The sequence below is a fragment of the Oncorhynchus keta genome, unplaced genomic scaffold (assembly GCF_023373465.1).
Source record: "Oncorhynchus keta strain PuntledgeMale-10-30-2019 unplaced genomic scaffold, Oket_V2 Un_contig_4274_pilon_pilon, whole genome shotgun sequence".
NCBI classification, from domain to species: domain Eukaryota; kingdom Metazoa; phylum Chordata; class Actinopteri; order Salmoniformes; family Salmonidae; genus Oncorhynchus; species Oncorhynchus keta.
The window spans coordinates 216,117-242,500 of record NW_026287684.1 but is presented as its reverse complement, the minus strand read 5'-3'; the positions used below and the strand labels follow the sequence as shown (position 1 = coordinate 242,500).

At 42.2% G+C, this 26,384-nt stretch overlaps 2 protein-coding genes and 1 long non-coding RNA gene across 10 annotated transcripts in view; all 3 read right to left on the bottom strand.

The window, feature by feature from the left end:
- Window positions 1–4,250, bottom strand: part of smo (smoothened, frizzled class receptor) — a 20,841-nt gene extending 16,591 nt beyond the window's left edge. The window contains exons 1-2 of the mRNA XM_052509259.1: window positions 3,358–4,250; window positions 561–769 (exon numbers count right to left, since the gene is read on the bottom strand). Of these exons, the coding sequence (XP_052365219.1) occupies window positions 561–769; window positions 3,358–3,622 (474 nt within the window). The 5' untranslated portion in view covers window positions 3,623–4,250. The remainder of the gene's footprint in view (window positions 1–560; window positions 770–3,357) is intronic.
- LOC127924549 (uncharacterized) lies at window positions 1,281–2,481 on the bottom strand. 4 transcript variants are annotated; one of them, XR_008118135.1, is made up of 3 exons: window positions 1,994–2,481; window positions 1,853–1,899; window positions 1,281–1,382 (listed from the first exon to the last, which is right to left on the bottom strand). It is a non-coding gene; the product is annotated as an uncharacterized LOC127924549 (long non-coding RNA). The 4 variants fall into 4 exon arrangements; XR_008118134.1 differs by having other exon boundaries at window positions 1,853–2,040; window positions 2,135–2,481; XR_008118136.1 differs by lacking the exon at window positions 1,281–1,382 and adding an exon at window positions 1,463–1,523.
- Window positions 4,251–6,924: 2,674 nt separating the features above from the next.
- tspan33a (tetraspanin 33a) lies at window positions 6,925–26,065 on the bottom strand. 5 transcript variants are annotated; one of them, XM_052509262.1, is made up of 10 exons: window positions 23,714–24,147; window positions 16,080–16,183; window positions 15,601–15,719; window positions 14,951–15,008; window positions 14,137–14,264; window positions 13,458–13,532; window positions 11,296–11,391; window positions 10,789–10,917; window positions 10,375–10,536; window positions 6,925–10,012 (listed from the first exon to the last, which is right to left on the bottom strand). In XM_052509262.1, the coding sequence occupies exons 4-10, from the start codon at window positions 15,006–15,008 to the stop codon at window positions 9,911–9,913; spliced, it is 750 nt and encodes a 249-aa protein (XP_052365222.1). In that variant the 5' UTR covers window positions 15,601–15,719; window positions 16,080–16,183; window positions 23,714–24,147; the 3' UTR covers window positions 6,925–9,910. The 5 variants fall into 5 exon arrangements, with proteins under 5 accessions (XP_052365222.1, XP_052365221.1, XP_052365223.1 ...); XM_052509261.1 differs by having other exon boundaries at window positions 15,601–16,183; XM_052509263.1 differs by lacking the exon at window positions 15,601–15,719.
- Between the last annotated feature and the right edge of the window lie 319 nt (window positions 26,066–26,384).

Sequence of the window (26,384 nt, the reverse complement as noted above, 5' to 3'; positions counted from 1 at the left end):
AGGCAGTGAGCTCATATTGGTACTCTGTTTGGTCTATTTTTCACGAGGCGTACGCCTCAATATTATATAGTATTTTATACACTGGGTGGTTCGAGCTCTGAATGCTGATTGGCTGACAGCTGTTGTATATCAGACTGTATACCACGGGTACGACAAAACATTTATTTGAACTGCTCTAATTATGTTGGGTAATCAGTTTATAATAACAATAAGGGGTAACAAAATGTGGAAAACGTCAAGAGGTCAGAATACTTTCTGAATGCACTGTATATAATATATTATAGTATTATAGAGTATAATATCGACAGCCATTTTAGACTGAAAAACAATGACACTAGCCTGTTGACTAGATGGGTGGCTCCATGGAGGGGCCACCCACTGGGCACAGACTACAATTCAACGTCTACTCCACGTTGGTTCAATGTAATTTCATTGAAATGACGAGGAAACAACGTTGATTCGACCAGTGTGTGCCCAGTGGGTTGACAGTGCTGAAGTCCCCTCAATAATTGGCCTAGCACCCCATCTGCACACATGCATAGTGAGAGCATCTACCATACCGTGCAGCCCATGGGGTACTTGTCCGTCTCCTCACACTTGAGGAAGTTGGGCCAGCCCCTCTCCTGGTCCACGATGCTGCAGGGGCGACGCGTAGCCTGGCACAGGTGCTGGCTGGGAAGCTCCACCTGCCCGTTGTCACACTTGGGCATGTAGACGGCACACAGCAGGGGCTGGATGACCGCCCAGCAGCGAGGGGCGTTCCTCAGACCTGCATGGGTGAGAAGAGAGGTGAGGGACAATAATGTAGCTTGGGTTGACTTCAGTAGACACCAAACGGATGAGAATGCTCCTAAACTGAGAGAAATTGGCCATTTTAGTTTTTCTGCAGTGAAACATTTTGCTACGGTGTGTCCTAATGAACACAAACCTGGTGCTCCAGCCTGTTTGTGCCTTATCAAACTCCTCTCTGGGTTTGTTCATTCATTGTCATGCCAACTATCTAAGTACGGTATGACATGACAACTATAATAGTTTGGCTACAGCATATACAGAATGAGATCAGTCTGGATATAAATAATACATATTCATCACTTCAGTGTGGTGAGGATGATGATGGTGGTCACTGGGGTCAGGAGATAAATAGGACCTGGATGTTGATGATGGTGGTCACTAGGGTCAGGAGATAAATAGGACCTGGATGTTGATGATGGTGGTCACTGGGGTCAGGAGACAAATAGGACCTGGATGTTGATGATGGTGGTCACTAGGGTAAGGAGATAAATAGGACCTGGATGTTGATGATGGTGGTCACTGGGGTCAGGAGATAAATAGGACCTGGATGTTGATGATGGTGGTCACTGGGGTCAGGAGATAAATAGGACCTGGATGTTGATGATGGTGGTCACTAGGGTCAGGAGATAAATAGGACCTGGATGTTGATGATGGTGATCACTAGGGTCAGGAGATAAATAGGACCTGGATGTTGATGATGGTGGTCACTGGGGTCAGGAGATAAATAGGACCTGGATGTTGATGATGGTGATCACTAGGGTCAGGAGATAAATAGGACCTGGATGTTGATGATGGTGGTCACTGGGGTCAGGAGATACATCGGACCTGGATGTTGATGATGGTGGTCACTAGGGTCAGGAGATAAATAGGACCTGGATGTTGATGATGGTGATCACTAGGGTCAGGAGATAAATAGGACCTGGATGTTGATGATGGTGGTCACTAGGGTCAGGAGATAAATAGGACCTGGATGTTGATGATGGTGGTCACTAGGGTCAGGAGATAAATAGGATCTGGATGTTGATGATGGTGATCACTAGGGTCAGGAGATAAATAGGACCTGGATGTTGATGATGGTGGTCACTGGGGTCAGGAGATAAATAGGACCTGGATGTTGATGATGGTGGTCACTAGGGTCAGGAGATAAATAGGACCTGGATGTTGATGATGGTGGTCACTAGGGTCAGGAGATAAATAGGACCTGGATGTTGATGATGGTGGTCACTGGGGTCAGGAGATAAATAGGACCTGGATGTTGATGATGGTGGTCACTAGGGTCAGGACATAAATATGACCTGGATGTTGATGATGGTGGTCACTAGGGTCAGGAGATAAATAGGACCTGGATGTTGATGATGGTGGTCACTGGGGTCAGGAGATAAATAGGACCTGGATGTTGATGATGGTGGTCACTAGGGTCAGGAGATAAATAGGACCTGGATGTTGATGATGGTGGTCACTAGGGTCAGGAGATAAATAGGACCTGGATGTTGATGATGGTGGTCACTAGGGTCAGGAGATAAATAGGACCTGGATGTTGATGATGGTGGTCACTAGGGTCAGGAGATAAATAGGACCTGGATGTTGATGATGGTGATCACTAGGGTCAGGAGATAAATAGGACCTGGACGTTGATGATGGTGGTCACTGGGGTCAGGAGATAAATAGGACCTGGATGTTGATGGTGGTGGTCACTAGGGTCAGGAGATAAATAGGATCTGGACGTTGACCCTGACTGGGATTGGTAGCTGGGGCCAGTGTCTATCAACTCAACACCTCAGCTGTTATGCCCAGAGCTCCAGACCTCTTGATGAGGCAGCTAGCGTTACATTATTATGCACTTGGAAGGTCACTAGTTGTGTGGTCTGTTGTTTTTCCCATGGTGGGGGTGGGGAGTGGGGACGGAAACCACTCTACAGATCAGCTGAGGATTAGTGGCAGGAAATACAGGTTGATGGATCACTAATGAGTGTTTATTAATGTGCAGGAATATCTAACACGTCAGAGAGAATATTTTCTTTTCTTTATTTGCTCTTAACCCCCATTTCCTGCAAAAGTCCTAATTCCCATGTATTTGGTCATTACAAAAACTATCCATTTGGAGGGGCCCTCAATATTTCATTGCCTACTTAACAGGCTATACTATAACAATTAACCTACTGACCTCGCATGTGACTATAACCAAATCTACCTTAATGTTTAATAGCACAGTTTAATACATCTTATTACATAAATATTATATAGTGCTACTGTTTTGTACTTATAATATAACATTCTGTTTATGTCAAATGGCAGGGTTAAGACGAAATCATCACAAGCGAAAGTTCAATCAATAATCACGAGTGAAAGTTCAACGTATAAAATACATAGATTTTATTTTACGTTTCCTTTTGCGAATGACAATATGAGCATCTAGATTACATCTGATGTTAATAGAGGGAGTGGGGTCTGCACTTAACGCAACACAAATCTATAATACGTTTGTCAATTTATTTAATTTAAATTACAGTAAATGAACAACATGAACCCTTTGTACCTATGCTTATTAACCAAATACAGGCTTACCAGACCACATGGCCAACTTCTCAAATGCTTCGTCTTGGGTACTTGAGTCTTCAGCCAAGGCAAGAGACGTGTGCGTGTACGGTAGTGGGGACCCAAGACATGTATTATATTTAAGCACTTCACATGTTGTAGTTTTCTTGCAGAAATCATTGAAAATGGTTTCGTTTCTCTGTACCGTTACCGCATGAGTAACCAGAAAGGAGACAGCCCAAACGCAAAGCATCCCCAACCCACCAACAATGGAACTCCATCCACGGGAAGACATCTTGGAGATTCAACTTTGTTTCCAGGAAGAAAAAGTATACTTTGTATTCCAGTAATCTAAAAAGTAACCGTTAATAAAAATAGCACGAAGTGCTCTTGTTCATTTGATGCCGAATGTAACATTATGATACAATGAAACGAAACGTTTTCCCAGTTTTCACGCAGTCCCGAACTTTTTCATTTAGCATTTTGTCATATAATCCTTGATTTGTCACTGGAATTCCCTACACACAATCCGATCGCCACCAAAAAACGAAAAGATGCATGCATGATATTCAATTAAAATCAAGTGGAACTATTCATTCCGCTGTTTTTGTTGGATATGCCTATTAAAAAGAAATCAAAGTAACAGATCCACCCTCCCCCACAACTTGCCGTGAAACGTCTGAAACTGTAACATGATCTCTAGTCTACGCGCTCCAACCCCCTCGCGCTCCCACTTTCCCCTCTTTTGCGGAAAAAAAACTATTTTCATTTCATCTATGTAGACCTATCCCAAAAAAGGGCAGTTTTGGGGGATTTCTATAGAATTCTGCGATGTGTCTGATGGAGTTTGGTCTTTGTTTTTCTCGCTTGCAGTCGTGTCTGCTATGTTGTTCTGCCTCTGGTATGCACATGGTGGGGGAGAGCCAAAGTAACAAAACCCTCTCATCCCATCCCCCTCTCCATGGGTAAAACTATGCCTTATAGGAATACCAAAACAATCTCTCTCCTGCAGTAAGAAAGCCATCTGTGTACCTTTATATCGTATGCTTGTTTGTTTAATCGTCCGTTCATTTAGAGCCTTTATTTCTGACACAACACATTCGTCAAATCAATCACAATCAAACGTTATTGTCACCTGCTTCGTAAACAACAGGTGTAGACAGTGAAACGCTTACTTATGGGCCCTTACCAACACTGCAGAATACAATACATAAATAAAACTAATAACAATAATAATATATTTTTTAAAAATAGTAACACAAGGAATACATACATAATGAGAAATGATAGCTTGGCTATATAACTGGAGTACCTGGAAGACACTCACTTTGTTCATTTCCAAAAACAAGTCTTTGAAAGATCTCCAAAGACCCATATTGTCCTCCACGACTTACATCTGACCGTACCTCCTACATTTGCACTTGTTGCTATTAAGAATGAATAGATTTGCAATCACAGACTGATCAGTTATGTTGGTGTGAACAAGCATTTCAGTAGTCTCTCCGATAGTACTTCAAATCTGTGATTAAAACTAGAGCCTCACTTTGCCATACAATTGAAATCTTAGTGATTATGCGAGCACAGTAGGCTATATTTCGTTGTCAGCCCACTCCAAAGACTGTTCATTCACCACCACAAAAATGGTAACTGCAAGTTTATCCGCCAGTGGCATGCCAGTAGCCACTCAGGGAAAGTTTGTTGTCGTGGACATAAACAAGTCAATTATCCACTCCTTAGGCTACTTTGATTCTAAAAGATCAGACAAGATTGTCATTTTCTCTGCTTCAATTGCACAGTTTCTAAATGAGTGTGCAGCCTACTGTATGGGTGTTGGTTGGGGAATGGAATGGCCTGGTGGAATTATAAAAAATGAATAACTTCATGGCATTTTGGATGTGTAAAAAAAGTTTGTCTTGTTTATTTCCTCCCAGTCCATATTAAATCAGTTTCCTAGGAGACCCTCATAATGGAAATGTGGATTCTCTCTCCCAGTTAAGGTAGCACTGCTCTTCACCCGAATGAGACCTCAAACTGACCAAGAAAACTTTCAGAGGTTGATTATAAGTTAACTGTAAATGAAGCCATAAGTGACTGACATTGGTCAGATTTAAGATTCTGTCTATATCAACCAATGGGACAGCCACACTGTAGATTTAATGAATGTTTCATCATTGACATAGACAGAACACCATACAGTCTCAAACAATCCTCTTCGTGCTTGTGATGTGATCAAAGCCTCTCTCTAACCTGACCGTTATAGGGCAGTGCATTAGCTGTAATGCTCCAACAGCCTACCTCCTGCTGGTTGAAATGACAATGGATATTTTGTTTTTGGCCTGTGCTGTATGAATGAGGGGAGCCCCATGTTTCCCCATCGTTCTCTCTGAGTGAAGCATTGGGCCTCCTTAAAACCCATAGCAACATGGCTGTCTGAGAATGAGTCAGGGAGAGACCAGGACCACACACAGAGCACGTGGGCCCCTCACTGGAGCACCCGGCCAAATCTCTCTTGCTTTCTCTGCGCAAACAGGCACGCACGCACACACACCAGAAGAGAGAGACAGACTCATCTACAAGTCAGTTATTACACCAGAGAGAAAAGTGCCAATGTGACTTCTCATTTCATATTAGTCTGTGTAACATGATGTCCCCTGGAATACATATTAGTAGTAGGGACTGTGCCTAAGTCCTGTGTGTTAATGACCCTGCGACTTCCTACAGAACACACTGTCGCTGATGTCTCAATGCCTGCCTCTGAATAACTTCCCCCATCACACTGACATTATGAACACCTGGCCTGTAGGCCTATACTGTTATAGTTCATGCAATTAGTTAAAACAACTGCAGGGCCATGTGCACAAAGTAGAAAGGTGTATGGAGAAGGGCTTCACATGCAGGAGTGTGTCTGCTCCCAAGCCCAGGCACATCAGATTTCAGGCCAGGAATGCATCTACGCTCAGGTTTTCATTTGCCAAACGGGGTGGGTAGGAACCATTTTAATGTTTGACGTCTGACTGTTCACAGCTATATTAGACTTTCAGCCCCAACTAGCCTGGAATGAACTTCAGTGTTTGCAACCAAATCATGGAACATTTTTAAATTAAAATACACTCAAACTCACTTATAATTTCCCCTGCATTTCTATTTCAACATGTTGTATTGTGGGCAGTAGCAAGACCATACTACACTTGTGTTAAGTATTGCAACACTGGCTGGTACAATCTGTGAAACTGCAGATTAGACAATAAAACAAAATACATTTGTTAAACTGATTGACGATAGAACACACATGTAGTCTTTGTGGATAGCGTACACAGACATGCTTTCACATGATACTACTGCAGTAATAGAACATAGAGTTGTGTAACCTGTTGTCACAGTGGTCCTACTGGAGCTTATAGACACATTTGGAGAGGTTGGAGGTCAGTAGCCATTTATGCCTATATCCATGTGTCATTTTCTCTCACGCAACCTCAACCCCTATGTCCTCATCGCCCACCCACTGACAGGTCACAACAAGCCACCTGGGAGTACAATACAGGGAAAGAATGTCATGAGACTCTTAAATATACAGTAACACTTCATTTTAGACCACTGTTTCCACTGGTATTTACCTGCCGTTTATTAGGACAATTAGAAATGGTGTCATTGGGTAGTTTCTGGCACTAATTACATGAATTCAACACAATTGGTAACCAACTAGCTGATACATGGATTGGAGTGCTTATTATTTATTATATATTGTTGTGATGATTCCCAAAGAAACAAATAAAGAATTCACAAGATATTGTCTTTACATAAGAGAGTAATTACCATTTTACCACGTAGAGTCAAAGTAAATACTCTCTGTACCTAAGGGGAATTGTGGAACTAATTTTGACATGTAAAAGTGTTTTTTAATGTTAATTGTTAGGATTTTACATGGGTCAGTTACTAGAATGAATTCCACACCCACCTGTACCGTTTAAATACAGAGCTAATCAGTAGTCTTGACCAGTAACAGTATGTTGACCCACATTTTGAGAAAAAAAAAACTGCTATTCCCAGTGGACCTAACTGGGTCATGTTCATTAGGAACAAAACGGACTAAAACAGGACTTGTCCCATAAGAAGCGCTCAATTTCATTTTCCGTCGCGTGCTCTAATGAACACAACCCCTGTGAGGGGTAATGCCAACCGGTCTAGCTGACGGCCCAACATGGTTATGTTATGGAGAGTCACAGCATTAGTGTAAACTCCAGCGTTGTAGTGCTTGCCAATCTAAACACCAGTGCTTGTGTAAAAGGCGTTACGGAAAATAAGACTGTTTATTATAAAATCAGGCCTTTCTGTTGCGCTTTCAAATGGGGAAATCCCCTAGTAGCTCAGTGAGTAATAAACTACAATTACATTATTGGTCTGTATGGATACCCACAATGCTTCATATCCAAAATATATGCTCTATTGAAAGGAATGTATTTACAGTCAATTTAGCTTGAAATATACACTTAGTGGCCAGATTATTAGATAAACCACCCCGTTCACAAAAATGGGTCGCTCCTACAGACAGTGAGTCACCTGTCAATGGCTTGCTCTATAAAGCATGCAGATAGGCATTCAGTTAATGTTGATTGAATGTTAGAATGGGCAAAACCAGTCACCTAAGTGACTTTAAGCGTGGTATGATCGTCGATGCCAGGTGTGCCGGTTCCAGGATCTCAGAAACAGACGGTCTCCTGGGCTTGTCTAGGGTTTACCGAGAATGGTGAGACAAACAAAACTCGTGCAAGCTAACAGGCAGCATCTCGAAACGCACAACTCGTCGGTCCTTGTCACGGATGGGCTATTTGCAGCAGACGACCACACCAGGTTCCACTCCTATCAGCTAAAAACAAGAAGAAGCGGCTCCAGTGGGCACGCGATCACCAACACTGGACAACTGAGGAGTGGAAAAACATTGTCTGGTCCAACGAGTCAGGATTTGGCGTAAACAGCATGAGTCCATGGCACCATCCTGCCTGGTGTCAACGATACATGCTGGTAGCGGTGGTGTAATGGTGTGGGGAATGTTTTCCTGGCAAACATTAAGTCCCATGATACCAATAGAGCAACGTTTGAACGCCACACCTTGTAGAATCTATGCCCTGAAGAATTCAGGCTGTTCTGGAGGTAAAGGGGGGACAACGATTTACTCTGTGTGAATGGTTTTGATGTAAAACTAAATTGGAATATCCCTTAAAATGTGTAGAAATCAATTGGGTAACACTTTACTGTAAATGCTGTAGGTGCAATGATTTATTTAAGCAATAAGGCTCGAGTGGGTGTGGTATATCGCCAATATTTAATTTTACCTTTATTTAACCAGGCAAGTCAGTTAAGAACACATTCTTAACTGTTCCCAGGCCATCAGGGGCAGAACGACCTTGTCAGCTCGGGGGTTTGAACTCGCAACCTTCCGGTTACTAGTCCAACACTCTAACCACTAGGCTACGCTGCCTCAGCATTGCTTCTTGCCTAAGAACAGCCCTTAGCCGTGGTATATTGGCCATATACCACAAACCCCCAAGGTGCCTTATTGCTATTACAAACTGGTTACCAACATAATTGGCGCAGTAAAAAGAAAGGCTTCAGGGATCAAACAACCCAGTTTATAAAACTTGTTATAGCATGCATGGCAAACTACAGTTGGGAGATTTAACATACACACAAGCTAAATTGACTGTAAAGCTAATGAGCTTATTACATTACTTGGGTTTGCTCTTTCATATTTGAGAAGGGCCGACAGAATTGTCTTGTTCTCAACTCTATGAGAGTATTAGCAGATAACTGGATGGATATAAATAACAGATCAATGTCGTAAACCACATTGACAAAAAAGGAACTGGACAGAGTCTACATTATTTCAGCAGGGTTTGGACTCCGGTTGCTGGGTTTTTTCCCTTTTCAATAAATTACAGATCGTGCCATATTTGAGATGAGTCAAATGACGAATAGCTGTGAATGGAGGAGTTCTCCATTGGCTGTCTGGCTGGAGTACTTCCTGATTAGATGCATTGATTTTAGCTCCCCTGGGGCACAGGGTGGGCAGAGTTTCAACATTGACCATTCCATTGGTCATAAAGTGAAAACTCCACCCATCCAGAATACTGGGTGAGCTAAAACGAAACAATCACACATTGACACACTGTCCAGGCATCTAGACCTTTTCGGAACCTTGGTTTCTCAGCTAATCCACATGGGTCTGGTCCCTCAGCTACATCAACCCATTCAGGAAATAAACCATTGGTTCTGGTAGCTCAGTTGGTTAGATTATATACTGAACAAAAAGACACGCAAGAGAGTCAAGAACGCAGAAAGAGAGCAGACCACCTCGACTCTTGTCAAATGGTGGATCATCCAGCCAGAATCTTTAGCCTCAAAGCCAGTCCTTGCACCATTGAAATGATCAAGCAGCCTTGAAAATGAACACCATCTACATGAAAGCTTGAGCCCCATCTAGCAGAAAGGGGTTAGAATTCCAGACTCCCACACCCCCTGGGTGACCCTGGGGTTGATGACCTAGTCCTGGTCCAGTTTGATTGGGTAGGACCTGATCATGACCAGGTTACTGCCAAGGGTCAGTACGGTGCTGCAGGTTGTAGTTCTGAAGCTCAATCTGGTCCTTTATCTGGTTGATCAGAATCTGAGACAAGAGGATCCCCACCAGCTAATGACAGAAAGAGAGAGAGAGAGAGAAAAAGAGGACACAGGAAAACAATAGAGGCTGGGTGAGCAGAGAAGTGACTTCATGTGGTCCCTGACCCTCTCTACACTTCTGGATGATGTGCCCATAGAGTTACAATGTGAATCTAAATAGACCAGGACTGGGGTCAAATTAAATTGAAGTCAGTCAATTCAAGAAGTACACTGAAATTCCAATTTAACAATTAAAATAACAAAATGTATTTTCAATTACTTCTTAATAACCTGAAAAGGAGAAGCTATGTATTTCTAATGTTTGATTTGAAGTAATTGAGTGATGGACCCCAACCCTGGAATAGACTCTACAAGTGTGTGTGTGATGTCTACCTGTGGGATGGCCAGACCCAGGGCGATGCCCCCTAGCATGAACAGGTTGCTGTGGATCCAGTTGACCAGCTTGTCGATGCAGCCATTGGTGTGGATGAAGGCACCAGCCTGCAGATATGGCAGCTCCTGCATCCCCTGACCACACATTGTGTTAATGACCGCCTGCAGAGAGAGAGGCAGAGGGAGAGATACATTTGAATTACATTTGAATTACAATGCACAATAATGCACAAGCACGTACATGACATTGCACATTGTGCTCGGTTGAAACTAAATCACACTTGACAATAAAGTGGAACATAAAAATAGCACTTAACTGTACACTTAACTGTAGCCTGTCATGATTTAACCACTGTAACAAGTTGCTGGCAAGATGATTGTAATACCCCAAGGCCCCGACCTCTAACCCCTGACCTCATCTTTAGACAGCAGGCAGCAGGAGAAGGGAACAGAGCAGCGCTCTCGGCTGCGGTTGTCTGTGGTGCAGTTGAAGTACATGTTCTGAGACCAGTCGGTGTAGGTGACACCTCCACAACAGCTGAACTGAGGAGACGAGGACAAACAAGTCATTGGTTAATGGATTGTATAGCCTGTGTAGTCAACAGCTGTCAGTCTGTATTTGTGTGAAACTTGTTGTCAGTGTGGTGTGTAGATGTTGTCTTTTAACTCAGGAGCTCGTGAGACACATTTCTGATTAAGATCTATACAATGAACTGTTGTTTTCAATTGAGGACGATAGAGGAACCAAAACGTATCATCTCAAAACCTCGACCAAATCTGACGGAGACCCCTCAGTACTGAATAAACAGTAGTCTAACTACCGTCGCTGTACAGTACTTGAGTTCAACGTGTATTATTTGAGAACAACAAGTATTACAGCGAGAAAGTGTTGTTTCCAGTTATATGTGGTCCCCTCCTCACCTCTTTCTGACCAAAGTCGATGAGGTTCTGGAGGTCAATGTCATCCCTGTAGTGAACGATGGCATTGTTGATAATCTCACTCACTTTATTCCGTGCCTTTAGAAAATACAGAAAAGGAAGATGACATTTGCTTAAATCATTTGTTTAGTCAATCAACTAATACACTTAATTGTACCCTGAACAAGACAAGATTGTTCCCACATGAATGAATTACAAACATTTATTTATCCTGAGAAAATCCTGGTAATATAATACCCCCATAGTTAGAAAACAGACCTGACTTTCTTTAAACTGCATTCTGTCTTTACAAACATGCACACACACGCAAGCAAGCACGCACAATGGCACGCGCACACTCAAAGTTTACACGTAGTACATTCCTCTGAAAACCAACAGCCTGCTGCTGGATGATTTAAATCGACCGGTGAAGTGCAGTTGAAGGCAACTAGCAGCAGAGGGCGCTCTCTGACCACAAGTCACTGACTGACAAATAGCCTAAAAAAATCACTTCCTCTTCTAAATGTACATTAGCATTTTTGTCGTCATTATCCTATTTCTGACCCTTATCTTACGGTAATTACATAAATTAACTGATATGAGCACTAACTGAGCCAATTGAACATTAGAAAGCCAACCATTTTCAACAGTCACAATGTATGAAAGTGTAATCCAAAAGCATGGCTTTCGTTGGTGCTCTTGTAAATATTGTGAATTCACGGCAAATCTTTCTCTTTTAATGATTTCTATTTTCCTCTTGTTGTATATGCTGTGTGCACGTTTCAATTACGCAGATTTTGTTCTGCACAAGAACTGCCCTTTGGGGACAGTAACAATCTACTGAATTGACCTCAAAGAGAGATGTTGCACTTCTTTAACAAGAACTGGAGGAGGACAGAATATTGGGACCAGGTCAAGGTATAATGACCGAGCTAGAGGCAGGGGTGGAGGAGACGGAACATGAGGGAATGAGTTTCCAGAGTAAACTTCTTAGGGGGGACCGACATGTACAGTTTATTATGGGTAATAATACCCATAATATACCCCCATAATTCCCATAGTGATAACCCCATAATTCCCATAGTGATACCCCCATAATTCCCATAGTGATAACCCCATAATTCCCAGTGATAACCCCATAATTCCCAGTGATAACCCCGTAATTCCCATAGTGATACCCCCATAATTCCCAGTGATAACCCCATAATTCCCAGTGATAACCCCGTAATTCCCAGTGATACCCCCATAATTCCCATAGTCATACCCCCATAATTCCCATAGTGATACCCCCATAATTCCCATAGTGATAACCCCATAATTCCCAGTGATACCCCCATAATTCCCATAGTGATACCCCCATAATTCCCAGTGATACCCCCATAATTCCCATAGTGATACCCCCATAATTCCCATAGTCATACCCCCATAATTCCCATAGTCATACCCCCATAATTCCCATAGTCATACCCCCATAATTCCCATAGTCATACCCCCATAATTCCCATAGTGATACCCCCATAATTCCCATAGTCATACCCCCATAATTCCCATAGTCATACCCCCATAATTCCCATAGTGATACCCCCATAATTCCCATAGTGATAACCCCATAATTCCCAGTGATAACCCCATAATTCCCAGTGATACCCCCATAATTCCCATAGTGATAACCCCATAATTCCCATAGTGATAACCCCATAATTCCCAGTGATAACCCCATAATTCCCAGTGATAACCCCATAATTCCCATAGTGATAACCCCATAATTCCCATAGTGATACCCCCATAATTCCCATAGTGATAACCCCATAATTCCCAGTGATAACCCCATAATTCCCATAGTGATAACCCCATAATTCCCATAGTGATAACCCCATAATTCCCATAGTGATAACCCCATAATTCCCAGTGATAACCCCATAATTCCCAGTGATAACCCCATAATTCCCAGTGATAACCCCATAATTCCCAGTGATACCCCCATAATTCCCAGTGATAACCCCATAATTCCCAGTGATAACCCCATAATTCCCAGTGATACCCCCATAATTCCCAGTGATACCCCCATAATTCCCAGTGATAACCCCATAATTCCCAGTGATACCCCCATAATTCTATGAGAATTATCGGGGTATCACTATCCTTTCCTAGTGGAGATACAGTACCTTATCTGAGAAGACGAAGCCCAGGACACCTGCAGCTAGCTGCAGCAGAAAGATGATTGTCAGGAAGATGCAGAACTGGAGGAAATAAGGAAGGAAGGAAGGAAGGAAAAAAAGAAAGAAAGAAAGGAAAAAGAGAGAGAGAGAAAGAAAGAGAGAGAGAGAGGAAGAGTTAATCATTTGTTCAGTCTGAGGGCATGTCACACAAGTCTTATGGATAAGAATGTATTAGCCTGGTAGTCCTTCAGGAGTCAAAACCCCCATCAGCAGATAACCTGAGGAGGACTAAAGTATTGCATACTAGGCTATTCAAATGATAGAGCACAACACAGCTGATAATTGGCAGTGGTCCAATTCCAATATTTTTAGAATCCATTCTTCCTTCCAGCCTGCCTTCCTTGAGGGAGAGATAACTGATTCATACGTTTGGCTATGTGAAAGCACCATTTCTATCTTATTGCTTTCACCCACCAATCCTTATCAGATCACTGATTTCTTCAAGGAAGGTAGGTAGGCATGAAGGTTTTATTTATCAAATACAAGTCTGCATTGTGGGGAATACGTTCGTAAGTAAGCAATTCACGGTGAAGTCTACACCTGTTGTATTCTGTGAATGTGACCAATAACATTTGATTTGAGTGTGCTCTTTTAAAAATAGTTAGAAGTGGGCTAGACCACTGACTGTCTGTAGGAGGCAGATGTTCTCTCTGAGGGAGCCCACACAGCCACAGAAGGTGATGAAGAACATGAGCACCCCCACGATCAGCAGCAGGATGGCAGGGTCCACCGCTAGACAGGCCATGGCTGCCTCTGGGAGAGGGAGAAAAGGGACAGAGAGCAAGCGAAATAATCATGTACCGGAGAGAGTGGAGAGAGAGAGAGAGTATACGTGGAGCCAAAGAGTGAGTGAGTGAGTGAGTGAGTGAGTGAGTGAGTGAGTGAGTGAGTGAGTGAGAATACGTGGAGCCAAAGAGTGAGTGAGTGAGTGAGTGAGTGAGTGGTGAGTGAGTGAGTGAGTGAGTGAGTGAGAATACGTGGAGCCAAGAGAGAGAGAAAGCGAGAGCTTGATTTGTTTACAATGACTGAAGTTGGTTCTTATTACAAACATAGTGGGGATATTCATCAAGAAGTTGTGAGCCGTTTGCATTTTTGACATTCTTCCTTTCCTAACAGAGGGAACTTTGGAACCACAAACAAAATGACATGCTCTATAAACATCCTGTACTGCCTTGGCATTTCTGCCTTGGTGTTGCGACCAGGGTCGTGTTCATAAAGGCACAAAACAGGACAAATGGAGTGAAACAGGAAGGGATGAGACTACCTGGTCCAATAAGAAACTCATTTTCGTTTTCCGTTTAAAAACGTTTAGCTACAGTATGGTGCAGGACCTAGGCCTATTGAACTCCGTATGAAAGCACCACTAGAACGCCATACAAACAGCTCTGGAAATTCACACTGAATGTAGGCATCCATTGAGTCAATGGAGGATCACTTACCGGCATGTTTCATCATCCTGGCGTAAATGCCAATAGACATCAACACCAATGAGATCATCTGATAAAATGAAAAGAAAAAAAAGTCACAATGTTATTTTTCTTGTTGTAACTAGGCATATGGAGTAGAACGATATGAGACTAAATATGAACCTGTGTCTTTGTGACAGTATAACACAGGAGAAAGACACTCAGTCTCAAATGGTGGAGAACAGATTTAAACTGTTCAAGGCAGATGTTTTTATCTCAATATCAAATAATTCATTACCTTACTGTGATTGTTTGTTTTTGACCATTTTAATTGCAAACAAAAATACCTTCTTGGCAAAGAGCCATTTCTCAATCAAAAATGTTTCTAGGGTTGAAAACTAGCTGTTATTGGCAGAGGGGTTTGGAATAATTTTTTTATTGGTCAATTACCAAATGTACTACCTGGTGATGTCACCAGCAAGGCCAAAAGTACATTTTCAAACAGCTCTTACAGTAAAGAGCATTATCATATTCACAATAGTATAGAAAACAGTAAGGAGGTATGTGAGAAACAGCTCTTACAGTAAAGAGCATTATCATATTCACAGCTCAGCTCTTCTGTAGGACTGACCAGACGTGTGTGTGTGTGTCAGTTCTGCACAGAGACTGACCACAAGACTCACCACACCGTCCCTCTCGAGGAAGAGTTTGGGGAGAGGAAGGCTCAGCTGGGGAAGACGGAGTCACAAGTGCAGCAAATGATCCGGGAGCGACTGCAGAAGATCAGTGATATCAAAACGCTCTGTGGAGGCCAGCAAGAAAGACGCAAATCGAGAAATAGCAAATGTGCAGTTCTTCACTGCTCTGGTGGAGTTCATTGAAAGAAGCCAGGCTGAGCTCATTGGGGTGATTGAGAAGAAGCAGAAATCAGCAGAGAGGCGGGCTGAAGGGCTCATTAAAAAGCTGGAGGAAATCACTGAGTTAAAGAGGAGAAGCACTGAGCTAGAGCAGATTTCACACACTGAGGACCTTCATCTAGTCCAGAGTTTCCCGTCCCTGTGCACCCCATGAACACCAGGGACTGGACTAAGATTAGTGTTTACTGTGATCTGTGTATGGGGAACTTAAGGAGAGCTGCGTCTCAGCTGGAGGATACCGTTACCAAGGAGATGGAGAAGTTGTGTGATGCTGAGATGAAGAGGGTCCAGCAATGAGCAGTGGATGTGACTCTGGACCCTGATACAAGACATCGCTATCTTGTTCTGTCTGAGGACGGGAAAAAAGTGAGAGATGGATACAGACAACACTCTATCTAATAAGACCTAGAAAGGCATTGGAATATTCCCAGTGTCATGGGAAAGGAGGGCTTCTCCTCAGGAAGATTCTACTACGAGGTGCAGGTTGAGGCAAAAACTACTAGGTTTTGGGAGTAATTAAAGAGTCCACAAACAGAGCCCTCCTGTTACGGCACCCTGAAAATGGATTCTGGAATGCACGACTCCTAGGTGATTGGGTCTGTCCTATTGGTCGCACCCCAGTCTGCCTTAAGAAGAAGCTCAGGAGAGTGGGGGTGTTTGTGGATTTTGAGGAGGGTCAGGTCTCCTTTTATGAGACTTGTTCTCCACATCATATCTTCTCTTTCATTGGCAACGCCTTCACTGAGAAACTATATCCATACTTCAACCCTGGTTGTTATGGTGGTGACAACTCAGCCCCATTGGTCATCTCTCCTGTCAATCACAAAGATTGACAATGAAATGGGAAAACATTGATTATCAGTTAACACCCTGCAGAGGTGCTGTAGGCCTACGAGTCCTGAACTTTACATGATTCTTAACTCAACCATTGTGGTGACTTGAACTCAGTCTTGATCACTAGTAACTTAAGCCTTCTTCATATTGCAGGCCTTAAATGCTCAAATCAGTTTTATTTTCCAAATCCATTTCAGAATAGTGACTGTTCAAACAGCAAGTTACAAGTGGCCAAATCAGATGTGTGTGTGTTAAGACTGCAGTCATTTGGGGCGGCAGGGTAGCCTAGTAGTTCAAACCCCCGAGCTGACAAGGTACCAATCTGTCGTTCTGCCCCTGAACAGGCAGTTAACCCACTGTTCCTAGGCCGTCATTGAAAATAAGAATTTGTTCTTAACTGACTTGCCTAGTTAAATAAAGATACAAATTGCTGACAAGGCTGTGTGTGCACAGTGCACAGGCTGATTGGTGGTGTGGTGCTCGTGCTTCCTAGCACTCAGAAGTTATGTAGCAGGCTAAGGTGACGACTCCTGCCATGGACGTTTCCCAGTTGCTTTGAATGTTCAAAATCATAGTGCAAGGACACTTTTAAAGCCTCAAAAGGATAAGATGATCCAACTTTCAAAAGGAGTCCTTTTTGGCCACAGCAGTTAACTAGCTAGCTGGGTAGCTTTCTAGCACATTCACTAATAGGTTTGTAAACTATTAACTAGCTAGCTGGGTAGCTTTCTAGCACATTCACTAATAGGTTTGTAAACTATTAACTAGCTAGCTGGGTAGCTTTCTAGCACATTCACTAATAGGTTTGTAAACTATTAACTAGCTAGCTGGGTAGCTTTCTAGCACATTCACTAATAGGTTTGTAAACTATTAACTAGCTAGCTGGGTAGCTTTCTAGCACATTCACTAATAGGTTTGTAAACTATTAACTAGCTAGCTGGGTAGCTTTCTAGCACATTCACTAATAGGTTTGTAAACTATTAACTAGCTAGCTGGGTAGCTTTCTAGCACATTCACTAATAGGTTTGTAAACTATTAACTAGCTAGCTGGGTAGCTTTCTAGCACATTCACTAATAGGTTTGTAAACTATTAACTAGCCAGTTGGCTACCACATGATCTTGTCAAACAGAGTAGCTAGCAAGCAACAAGATATGCCAAATAACCTGTCTAAAAACCACTTGAGAATTCAGATTTAACCACTCAGACACAAATCTGATTCCTGGCCATGTGACGTATCAGACTTCAAACCACCTATGAAGGTAGTGTGAAATGTGGTTTGAAATATCCTATTCCATGTGCTTTTTGGCTGTTCAGACTGCAAGAAAAATAACAGATGACAATGGGATATGCAAAAAAAAAAAAAAGGATTTGAGTCACTTCAAACTGCCAATGTGAACCAGGCTTTAGTTGTTCATTAAAGTTTCTCTCCTTTGCATAATTCAACGTGCTATCTACAACTCTTGTATTACCTAACAAGCCTAACTCATATATATTGAACAAAAATATAAAACCCAACATGTAAAGAGTTGGTCCCATGTTTTATGAGCTGAAATAAAGGATCCCAGAAATGTTCCATAAGCACAAAAAGCCTGTCTTTCAAATACTGTGCACACATTTGTTTACATCCCTGTTAGTGAGTATTTATCCTTTGCCAAGATAATCCATCCACCAGCCAAGTGTAGCATATCAATAATATGATCATAGAGCATGATCCTTACACAGGTGCATCTTGTGTTGGGGACAATAATGTGCAGTTTTGTCACACAACACAATGCCACAGATGTCTCAAGTTGAGGGAGCGTGCAATTGGTATGCTGACTACAGGAAAGTCCACCAGAGCTGTTGCCAGAGAATTTAAGGTTAATTTCTCTACCATAAGCCGCCTCCGTTGTTTTAGAGAATTTGGCAGCACATCCAACCAGCCTCACAACCTTAGACCACATGTATGGCGTGGTGTGGGCGAGCAGTTTGCCAATGTCAATGTTATGAACAAAGTGCCCCATGGTGGCGGTGGGGTTATGGTATCGGCAGGCATAAGCTACGGACAATAAGAACAATTTCATTGCATCAATGGCAATTTGAATGCACAGAGTTACCGTGACGAGATCCTAAGGCCCAGTTTATATTTTTATTCCGTATACTAAGCTAGCTATTTTTCTTTACGCTGTGAACTGTAGCTTGAAAGATTGTTGGAGCACAAGCAAGGAACTTGTCACTAGCGTTGTAGTTGAGTCACTTGGGACTCTAGTGGGACTTGAGGTTTAGTCACTTGACTACAATACTAGCAATGTGTACGTAACTTAAAACTTAAGCAAAAACAATTCAGTGCATGTCAGAACAGAACAGAACCATTGCAAAGTGGGTGTGCTGTAGTATTTACACTAGTTTTAGTCAGAGTGAGTAAAAGTGGCATACAATGTAAAACTAAATTGGATTCTCAAATATACAGTTTATCACACCGAGAATCATATAACAGAACCGTTAAACAACATTCAACTAGTGACGTTATCCATAATAGGCTGATGGGTCACAGTTCAGAACTAGTGAGTTGGGATGTGTTCTGTTCTATAGAGTTCGTTCTCGTTTGACTAAATAAACAACTTGGCAGCAATCAGAGGGCTTTTCTTAGAATGGCCCTTTCACTTTTTACTCCAACCTGTAGCTTCACCAACATAACAGGGAGCACACAGCAACCCCTCTCCCACTCAAGTATCCAGTTTCCACACCTTGCACTTTGGAGGGAAAAGCCTAGTCTGTCCTCTGAGTAAGGACCAGTCTTCCTCTGCACAAAGGAGGCTAAATGGATAGTTTACAAAACCATTGTTATCTATGCAAAGATAGAGAACAAACTCTTGAGCCATCTATCCAGTCATTAGTTTGAGTTGAGCGATTCATTGGTTGTGGTGTAAATTCTGTTTCCATTTCGGGAAAATGGAAACAGAAAATGGGCGGCCTTCCTACAGCTCTGTACCTCAAATGGAATTGCCATGTGGTCACTAGAGATAGATATCTTCCTTGGTGGTTTCTTCAGATAACCTCTCACACCATAGTTCACATTTGTAGCAATACTGATGACTCCTTCGCTTTTAACAGTCTACGCAGGGTGTTAGGTGTGTCCTTCCAGACACATTCTCCAGCTAGCCAGAGGGGGTGAAAAACTACGTCAAAAATGCATTCCTCACAGCCAGAGATGCAAGTTTTTACAAGATCTTATCCTGTTTGCACAAGGCCGAAGAGTAGCTCTTTGACTTGTGGTACGTTGTGAGGGACTGGACTCTGTAACAATCAGGAGTTTGTTTTTAGGACATCCATGTTCAAACTTGTAAATCAATGTAGAAGTGGCCAGGGATGGAGATGGGGGGGAAAACCTGGTTCCGTCCGCGTTCTGGGAGTGAAATCTTTTTGACATGTAAAAAATTGTTTATGGTGAATTAAATTAATTTGACATTAGTGTGTTCTTGAGTTACTCTTTCCCCATGTCCACTTCTGCAGGTGACCCATGTGGTAAATGTAGCAGATGTAATGATACCATTACTGTACATAATGAAGAATCAAACCTGAAAGGAAAGTATTTTGAGGGAACATCCAGGTGTGGACACTGACACTGTAGCCTACATGTTGTTTTGCACATAACCTCAAGCCCTGTAATTTCCTGTCTATGAATCGGCCTTTATCTGCTATGCATAGGAAGGATTAGCTCTGGTCTCTTCACACAACCAGAAAGAGTTGCCTCTGCTAGTTAATTAACTCCTCTCTGGTCCAGGGTGTTAGTACGTATTCCTCTACTATCGCCTTAGCTCTGGTCCAGGGTGTTTAGTATGCAATCCTGGACCAGAGCTAAGGTGTTAGTAGAGGAAGAACCTACTAAACACCCTGGACCAGAGCTAAGGTGTTAGTAGAGGAAGAACCTACTAAACACCCTGGACCAGAGCTAAGGTGTTAGTAGAGGAATGCCTAGTAAACACCCTGGACCAGAGCTAAGGTGTTAGTAGAGGAAGAACCTACTAAACACCCTGGACCAGAGCTAAGGTGTTAGTAGAGGAAGAACCTACTAAACACCCTGGACCAGAGCTAAGGTGTTAGTAGAGGAATGCCTACTAAACACCCTGGACCAGAGCTAAGGTGTTAGTAGAGGAAGAACCTACTAAACACCCTGGACCAGAGCTAAGGTGTTAGTAGAGGAATGCCTAGTAAACACCCTGGACCAGAGCTAAGGTGTTAGTAGAGGAAGAACCTACTAAACACCCTGGACCAGAGCTAAGGTGTTAGTAGAGGAACGCCTAGTAAACACCCTGGACCAGAGCTAAGGTCTTAGTAGAGGAACGCCTACTAAACACCCTGGACCAGAGCTAAGGTGTTAGTAGAGGAATGCCTACTAAACAACCTGGACCAGAGCTAAGGTGTTAGTAGAGGAATATGTACTAACACCCTGGACCAGAGCTAAGGTGTTAGTAAAGGAATACGTACTAACACCCTGGACCAGAGCTAAGGTGTTCGTAGAGGAATGCCTACTAAACACCCTGGACCAGAGCTAAGGTGTTAGTAGAGGAAGAACCTACTAAAGACCCTGGACTAGAGCTAAGGTGTTAGTAGAGGAACGCCTAGTAAACACCCTGGACCAGAGCTAAGGTCTTAGTAGAGGAACGCCTACTAAACACCCTGGACCAGAGCTAAGGTGTTAGTAGAGGAATGCCTACTAAACAACCTGGACCAGAGCTAAGGTGTTAGTAGAGGAATATGTACTAACACCCTGGACCAGAGCTAAGGCGTTAGTAAAGGAATACGTACTAACACCCTGGACCAGAGCTAAGGTGTTCGTAGAGGAATGCCTACTAAACACCCTGGACCAGAGCTAAGGCGTTAGTAAAGGAATACGTACTAACACCCTGGACCAGAGCTAAGGTGTTCGTAGAGGAATGCCTACTAAACACCCTGGACCAGAGCTAAGGTGTTAGTAGAGGAAGAACCTACTAAAGACCCTGGACTAGAGCTAAGGTGTTAGTAGAGGAATACGTACTAACACCCTGGACCAGAGCTAAGGTAGGCCAACGATTATGCTAGGTTTCCGCTAGTTATGGAATGTAAACACAGCAGAACTGGACATAAATCCACGTCAAAACCTATTAACACTGCAAAGCAGTACGGACTAAAACCCAACACTGGAAATCCCAGTCTGCAATAACAAGGCTGCTTGTTCTTGCGTCTTAGTCAGAAATCCCCTTGAGTGTTGAACAGTGAGTGAAAGTTACAGTTCCCCCAAGCACCTGACAGTAGGCTGACATCTGTACTATCAATTTGCGTAGTTTGCAAACTTCTGCTTCCAGAGTTGTTAATGTTTAACAGCTGGCTGCCTTTTCATAGTTGTTATAGATATTCTGTACTCAAGGACAACGTTTGGGGAAGTAGCTAAATCAGTCGGCATGCTGACAATCATAAACAAAGCAGATGTCATGAGATCAGGAGCATTCAGAGTGGCACTTTTTTCCCCCAGATGTTTTTCTATTGGACAGATCGTGAGAGATGATGGCAGTGGGGAAAGAGAGAGCGAGGGGTTGTGTCAAAGGGCACTAGGTCAGATTCTAGCCTTTGCCGACACTATAGACAAGTGGGCCTACACTGACAGTCATCATGGGATGATTGCCTATGCTGTGTGATGTTAAAGCAGGGCCCATATCAAAGGTATGAACTCAATACAGAACACCAAGCCTGGATATTTCAAAGAGCTCCTAATGTGTCATAGGTCGCTCAGAACAGCGCCGACTCTAGTGTCATCACCATCAAAGGCACATCAGTGCTTGGTGACACAGTGATTTGGGAGGGGGGGGTCCTCATCACATATTTTGATACAAACTGTGACTAGGAAAGCTAATTCAAAAGGAAATAAATGGGGCCAAGATTAGTTTCTGATAGTTAAACATGCTAAATACAACTGTAACAAGCATTTGATGAGGTCTAGCAACAACAAAAAGAAAAGAGCAAATAGGCCTCTCACAGATAACGGTTTCAACAGCTTTCTAGGATGTGATTGAAGTATCTAAGAGGCATATTTGATACGCTCATTTGACTGCTAAACAGATTTGGAGAGGAGAGTGCATGGGCCCCTTTTCACAGAACCCCATGTTGCACCATCAGCATATGAATAAATGAAACTTTGTGTTGCTTGGCAACAGCTTGGTTAAAAAAGGAGTTGTGACAGTAGACTGGCGTATACAGAGCAGTGTATATTGGAGTTTTGTTTACTGCTCCTAGTGGTTTTCACATTATTATTGAAATGAGAGTCTGGATCCCCTCTATATAAACACTATTAATTTAGGTCTAAACGTATTCTAGCAGCCAACGTCTATCAAGACTAGGCACATTATTAATGGAGTAAAATGGGTTATTTAAACACAAATGAGTTCCAAAACAAGGTGACACTTTGACCAATGAGAGAGCTGCAAGGTATGTGCAGGAATTCCTTAGCATGCCTATAGCTCCATTCCTCACCACTATCACAGCTGGGATGTTGTAGCTGCTGTTTAAACATGTTCATCGGCAAATAAGCACTCCTTTAGTATGACACTAGTAGGAGTCATTGGTGTCAAACATGAAGCAGAATACAACCTTTATTTCATGTACTCCTTTGAATAGGCAATATTGGTTATTTTCCACGGTTAAGGATGGATTATGATTGTTTTGTAGCATAGACGCAAAGGCATGAAAACATAGCTAAATGTTTCATCCTATTGAAGACATGATAACACATAACTATTTTGTGGGGTTTAGAAAGAATGTGTCTTGTTAGTGAGGCTGGTTTTCTCATGCATTCACACAATAACAAATTTACAGCCTAAATCAATGGTGAACCAGTCCTCACAGCAAAGTAGACTAAATGACTGGAAGTTGCTCACGTCCAATGAAAGCTATAGCCTAACAGCAAATGGATATTTACAATTTGTACAATTAAAATGTGTGCCTAAACTTAAATTGGGCAGAGTGAGGTGCACAGATTACGCAAAATCAGCAGACAAAACCAGGAGAAATCTAAGCATATTAAATACTTACCCAAAATATTAAATTAAAAAGGAAAAGTAGATATTTGACAACTGGGCTGACAAAGCTGAACTCTTTATCGTAAGTCGCCAGCGCGGCTCTTTTCCCCATGGTTAAAAATCAGAATACCCAATCCGTGCGTAAATGTTGGCTATCACCTTCCTTGGTCTTTCCGCAATAGTCCAGGTAAATCAAAGCATTCATACGTGCGTTTATAGCTACTTTTTATTTACGGAGTAAATTACAGTAGTCTACGTTGTAGAGCGAGTCACTTCTCACCCTCGGTGGTGCTGGATTCCTATTACATTTCCTTATTCAGACAAGTCTAGAGAAAATAGGCTACAAACACAACAGAGACACGATCAAAAGCCTACAGCAGCAGCGCAACCTCGGGTTTGTAAAGAGGGCGTCTTTCTCAGTATTGTGCGACGTGAGTCACCTGTTTCAAAGTTGCTAGTGCTATTGTTATTAATGATTAACGGATGTAGCCGAATATGTAACTTTGAATTTGTTTGGTATCTGCAATGTAATCAATTGCCTATGCTGTGTGATGTTAAAGCAGGGCCCATATCAAAGGTATGAACTCAATACAGAACACCAAGCCTGGATATTTCAAAGAGCTCCTAATGTGTCATAGGTCGCTCAGAACAGCGCCGACTCTAGTGTCATCACCATCAAAGGCACATCAGTGCTTGGTGACACAGTGATTTGGGAGGGGGGTCCTCATCACATATTTTGATACAAACTGTGACTAGGAAAGCTAATTCAAAAGGAAATAAATGGGGCCAAGATTAGTTTCTGATAGTTAAACATGCTAAATACAACTGTAACAAGCATTTGATGAGGTCTAGCAACAACAAAAAAGAAAAGAGCAAATAGGCCTCTCACAGATAACGGTTTCAACAGCTTTCTAGGATGTGATTGAAGTATCTAAGAGGCATATTTGATACGCTCATTTGACTGCTAAACAGATTTGGAGAGGAGAGTGCATGGGCCCCCTTTTCACAGAACCCCATGTTGCACCATCAGCATATGAATAAATGAAACTTTGTGTTGCTTGGCAACAGCTTGGTTAAAAAAGGAGTTGTGACAGTAGACTGGCGTATACAGAGCAGTGTATATTGGAGTTTTGTTTACTGCTCCTAGTGGTTTTCACATTATTATTGAAATGAGAGTCTGGATCCCCTCTATATAAACACTATTAATTTAGGTCTAAACGTATTCTAGCAGCCAACGTCTATCAAGACTAGGCACATTATTAATGGAGTAAAATGGGTTATTTAAACACAAATGAGTTCCAAAACAAGGTGACACTTTGACCAATGAGAGAGCTGCAAGGTATGTGCAGGAATTCCTTAGCATGCCTATAGCTCCATTCCTCACCACTATCACAGCTGGGATGTTGTAGCTGCTGTTTAAACATGTTCATCGGCAAATAAGCACTCCTTTAGTATGACACTAGTAGGAGTCATTGGTGTCAAACATGAAGCAGAATACAACCTTTATTTCATGTACTCCTTTGAATAGGCAATATTGGTTATTTTCCACGGTTAAGGATGGATTATGATTGTTTTGTAGCATAGACGCAAAGGCATGAAAACATAGCTAAATGTTTCATCCTATTGAAGACATGATAACACATAACTATTTTGTGGGGTTTAGAAAGAATGTGTCTTGTTAGTGAGGCTGGTTTTCTCATGCATTCACACAATAACAAATTTACAGCCTAAATCAATGGTGAACCAGTCCTCACAGCAAAGTAGACTAAATGACTGGAAGTTGCTCACGTCCAATGAAAGCTATAGCCTAACAGCAAATGGATATTTACAATTTGTACAATTAAAATGTGTGCCTAAACTTAAATTGGGCAGAGTGAGGTGCACAGATTACGCAAAATCAGCAGACAAAACCAGGAGAAATCTAAGCATATTAAATACTTACCCAAAATATTAAATTAAAAGGAAAAGTAGATATTTGACAACTGGGCTGACAAAGCTGAACTCTTTATCGTAAGTCGCCAGCGCGGCTCTTTTCCCCATGGTTAAAAATCAGAATACCCAATCCGTGCGTAAATGTTGGCTATCACCTTCCTTGGTCTTTCCGCAATAGTCCAGGTAAATCAAAGCATTCATACGTGCGTTTATAGCTACTTTTTATTTACGGAGTAAATTACAGTAGTCTACGTTGTAGAGCGAGTCACTTCTCACCCTCGGTGGTGCTGGATTCCTATTACATTTCCTTATTCAGACAAGTCTAGAGAAAATAGGCTACAAACACAACAGAGACACGATCAAAAGCCTACAGCAGCAGCGCAACCTCGGGTTTGTAAAGAGGGCGTCTTTCTCAGTATTGTGCGACGTGAGTCACCTGTTTCAAAGTTGCTAGTGCTATTGTTATTAATGATTAACGGATGTAGCCGAATATGTAACTTTGAATTTGTTTGGTATCTGCAATGTAATCAATTACAAAACAATACAAAATAAATAAAAAACTATTAATTTGCTTTAATTAATTAAAACATGATTAACAAACCAATTTTATATTTGAGGCTATAGGTGCATTTGACTACATAAGATAAAACTGGTACACAAATTACACAATAAATACACACTTGCTCAATTTTATTCATGATTTATACTAACACGGTGTCAAATATCTTTAACGTAAAGGGTTTGTCAGTTTG

Coding starts and splice junctions, on each gene's coding strand:
- tspan33a (XM_052509260.1), bottom strand. CDS start 23,812: ATGGGGAAAAGAGCCGCGCTGGCGACTTACGATAAAGAGTTCAGCTTT. Junction 14,265..14,950: donor CAGGATGATGAAACATGCCG/GTAAGTGATCCT, acceptor TCCCTCTCCCAG/AGGCAGCCATGGCCTGTCTA. Junction 10,918..11,295: donor TCGACTTTGGTCAGAAAGAG/GTGAGGAGGGGA, acceptor TCGTCTCCTCAG/TTCAGCTGTTGTGGAGGTGT.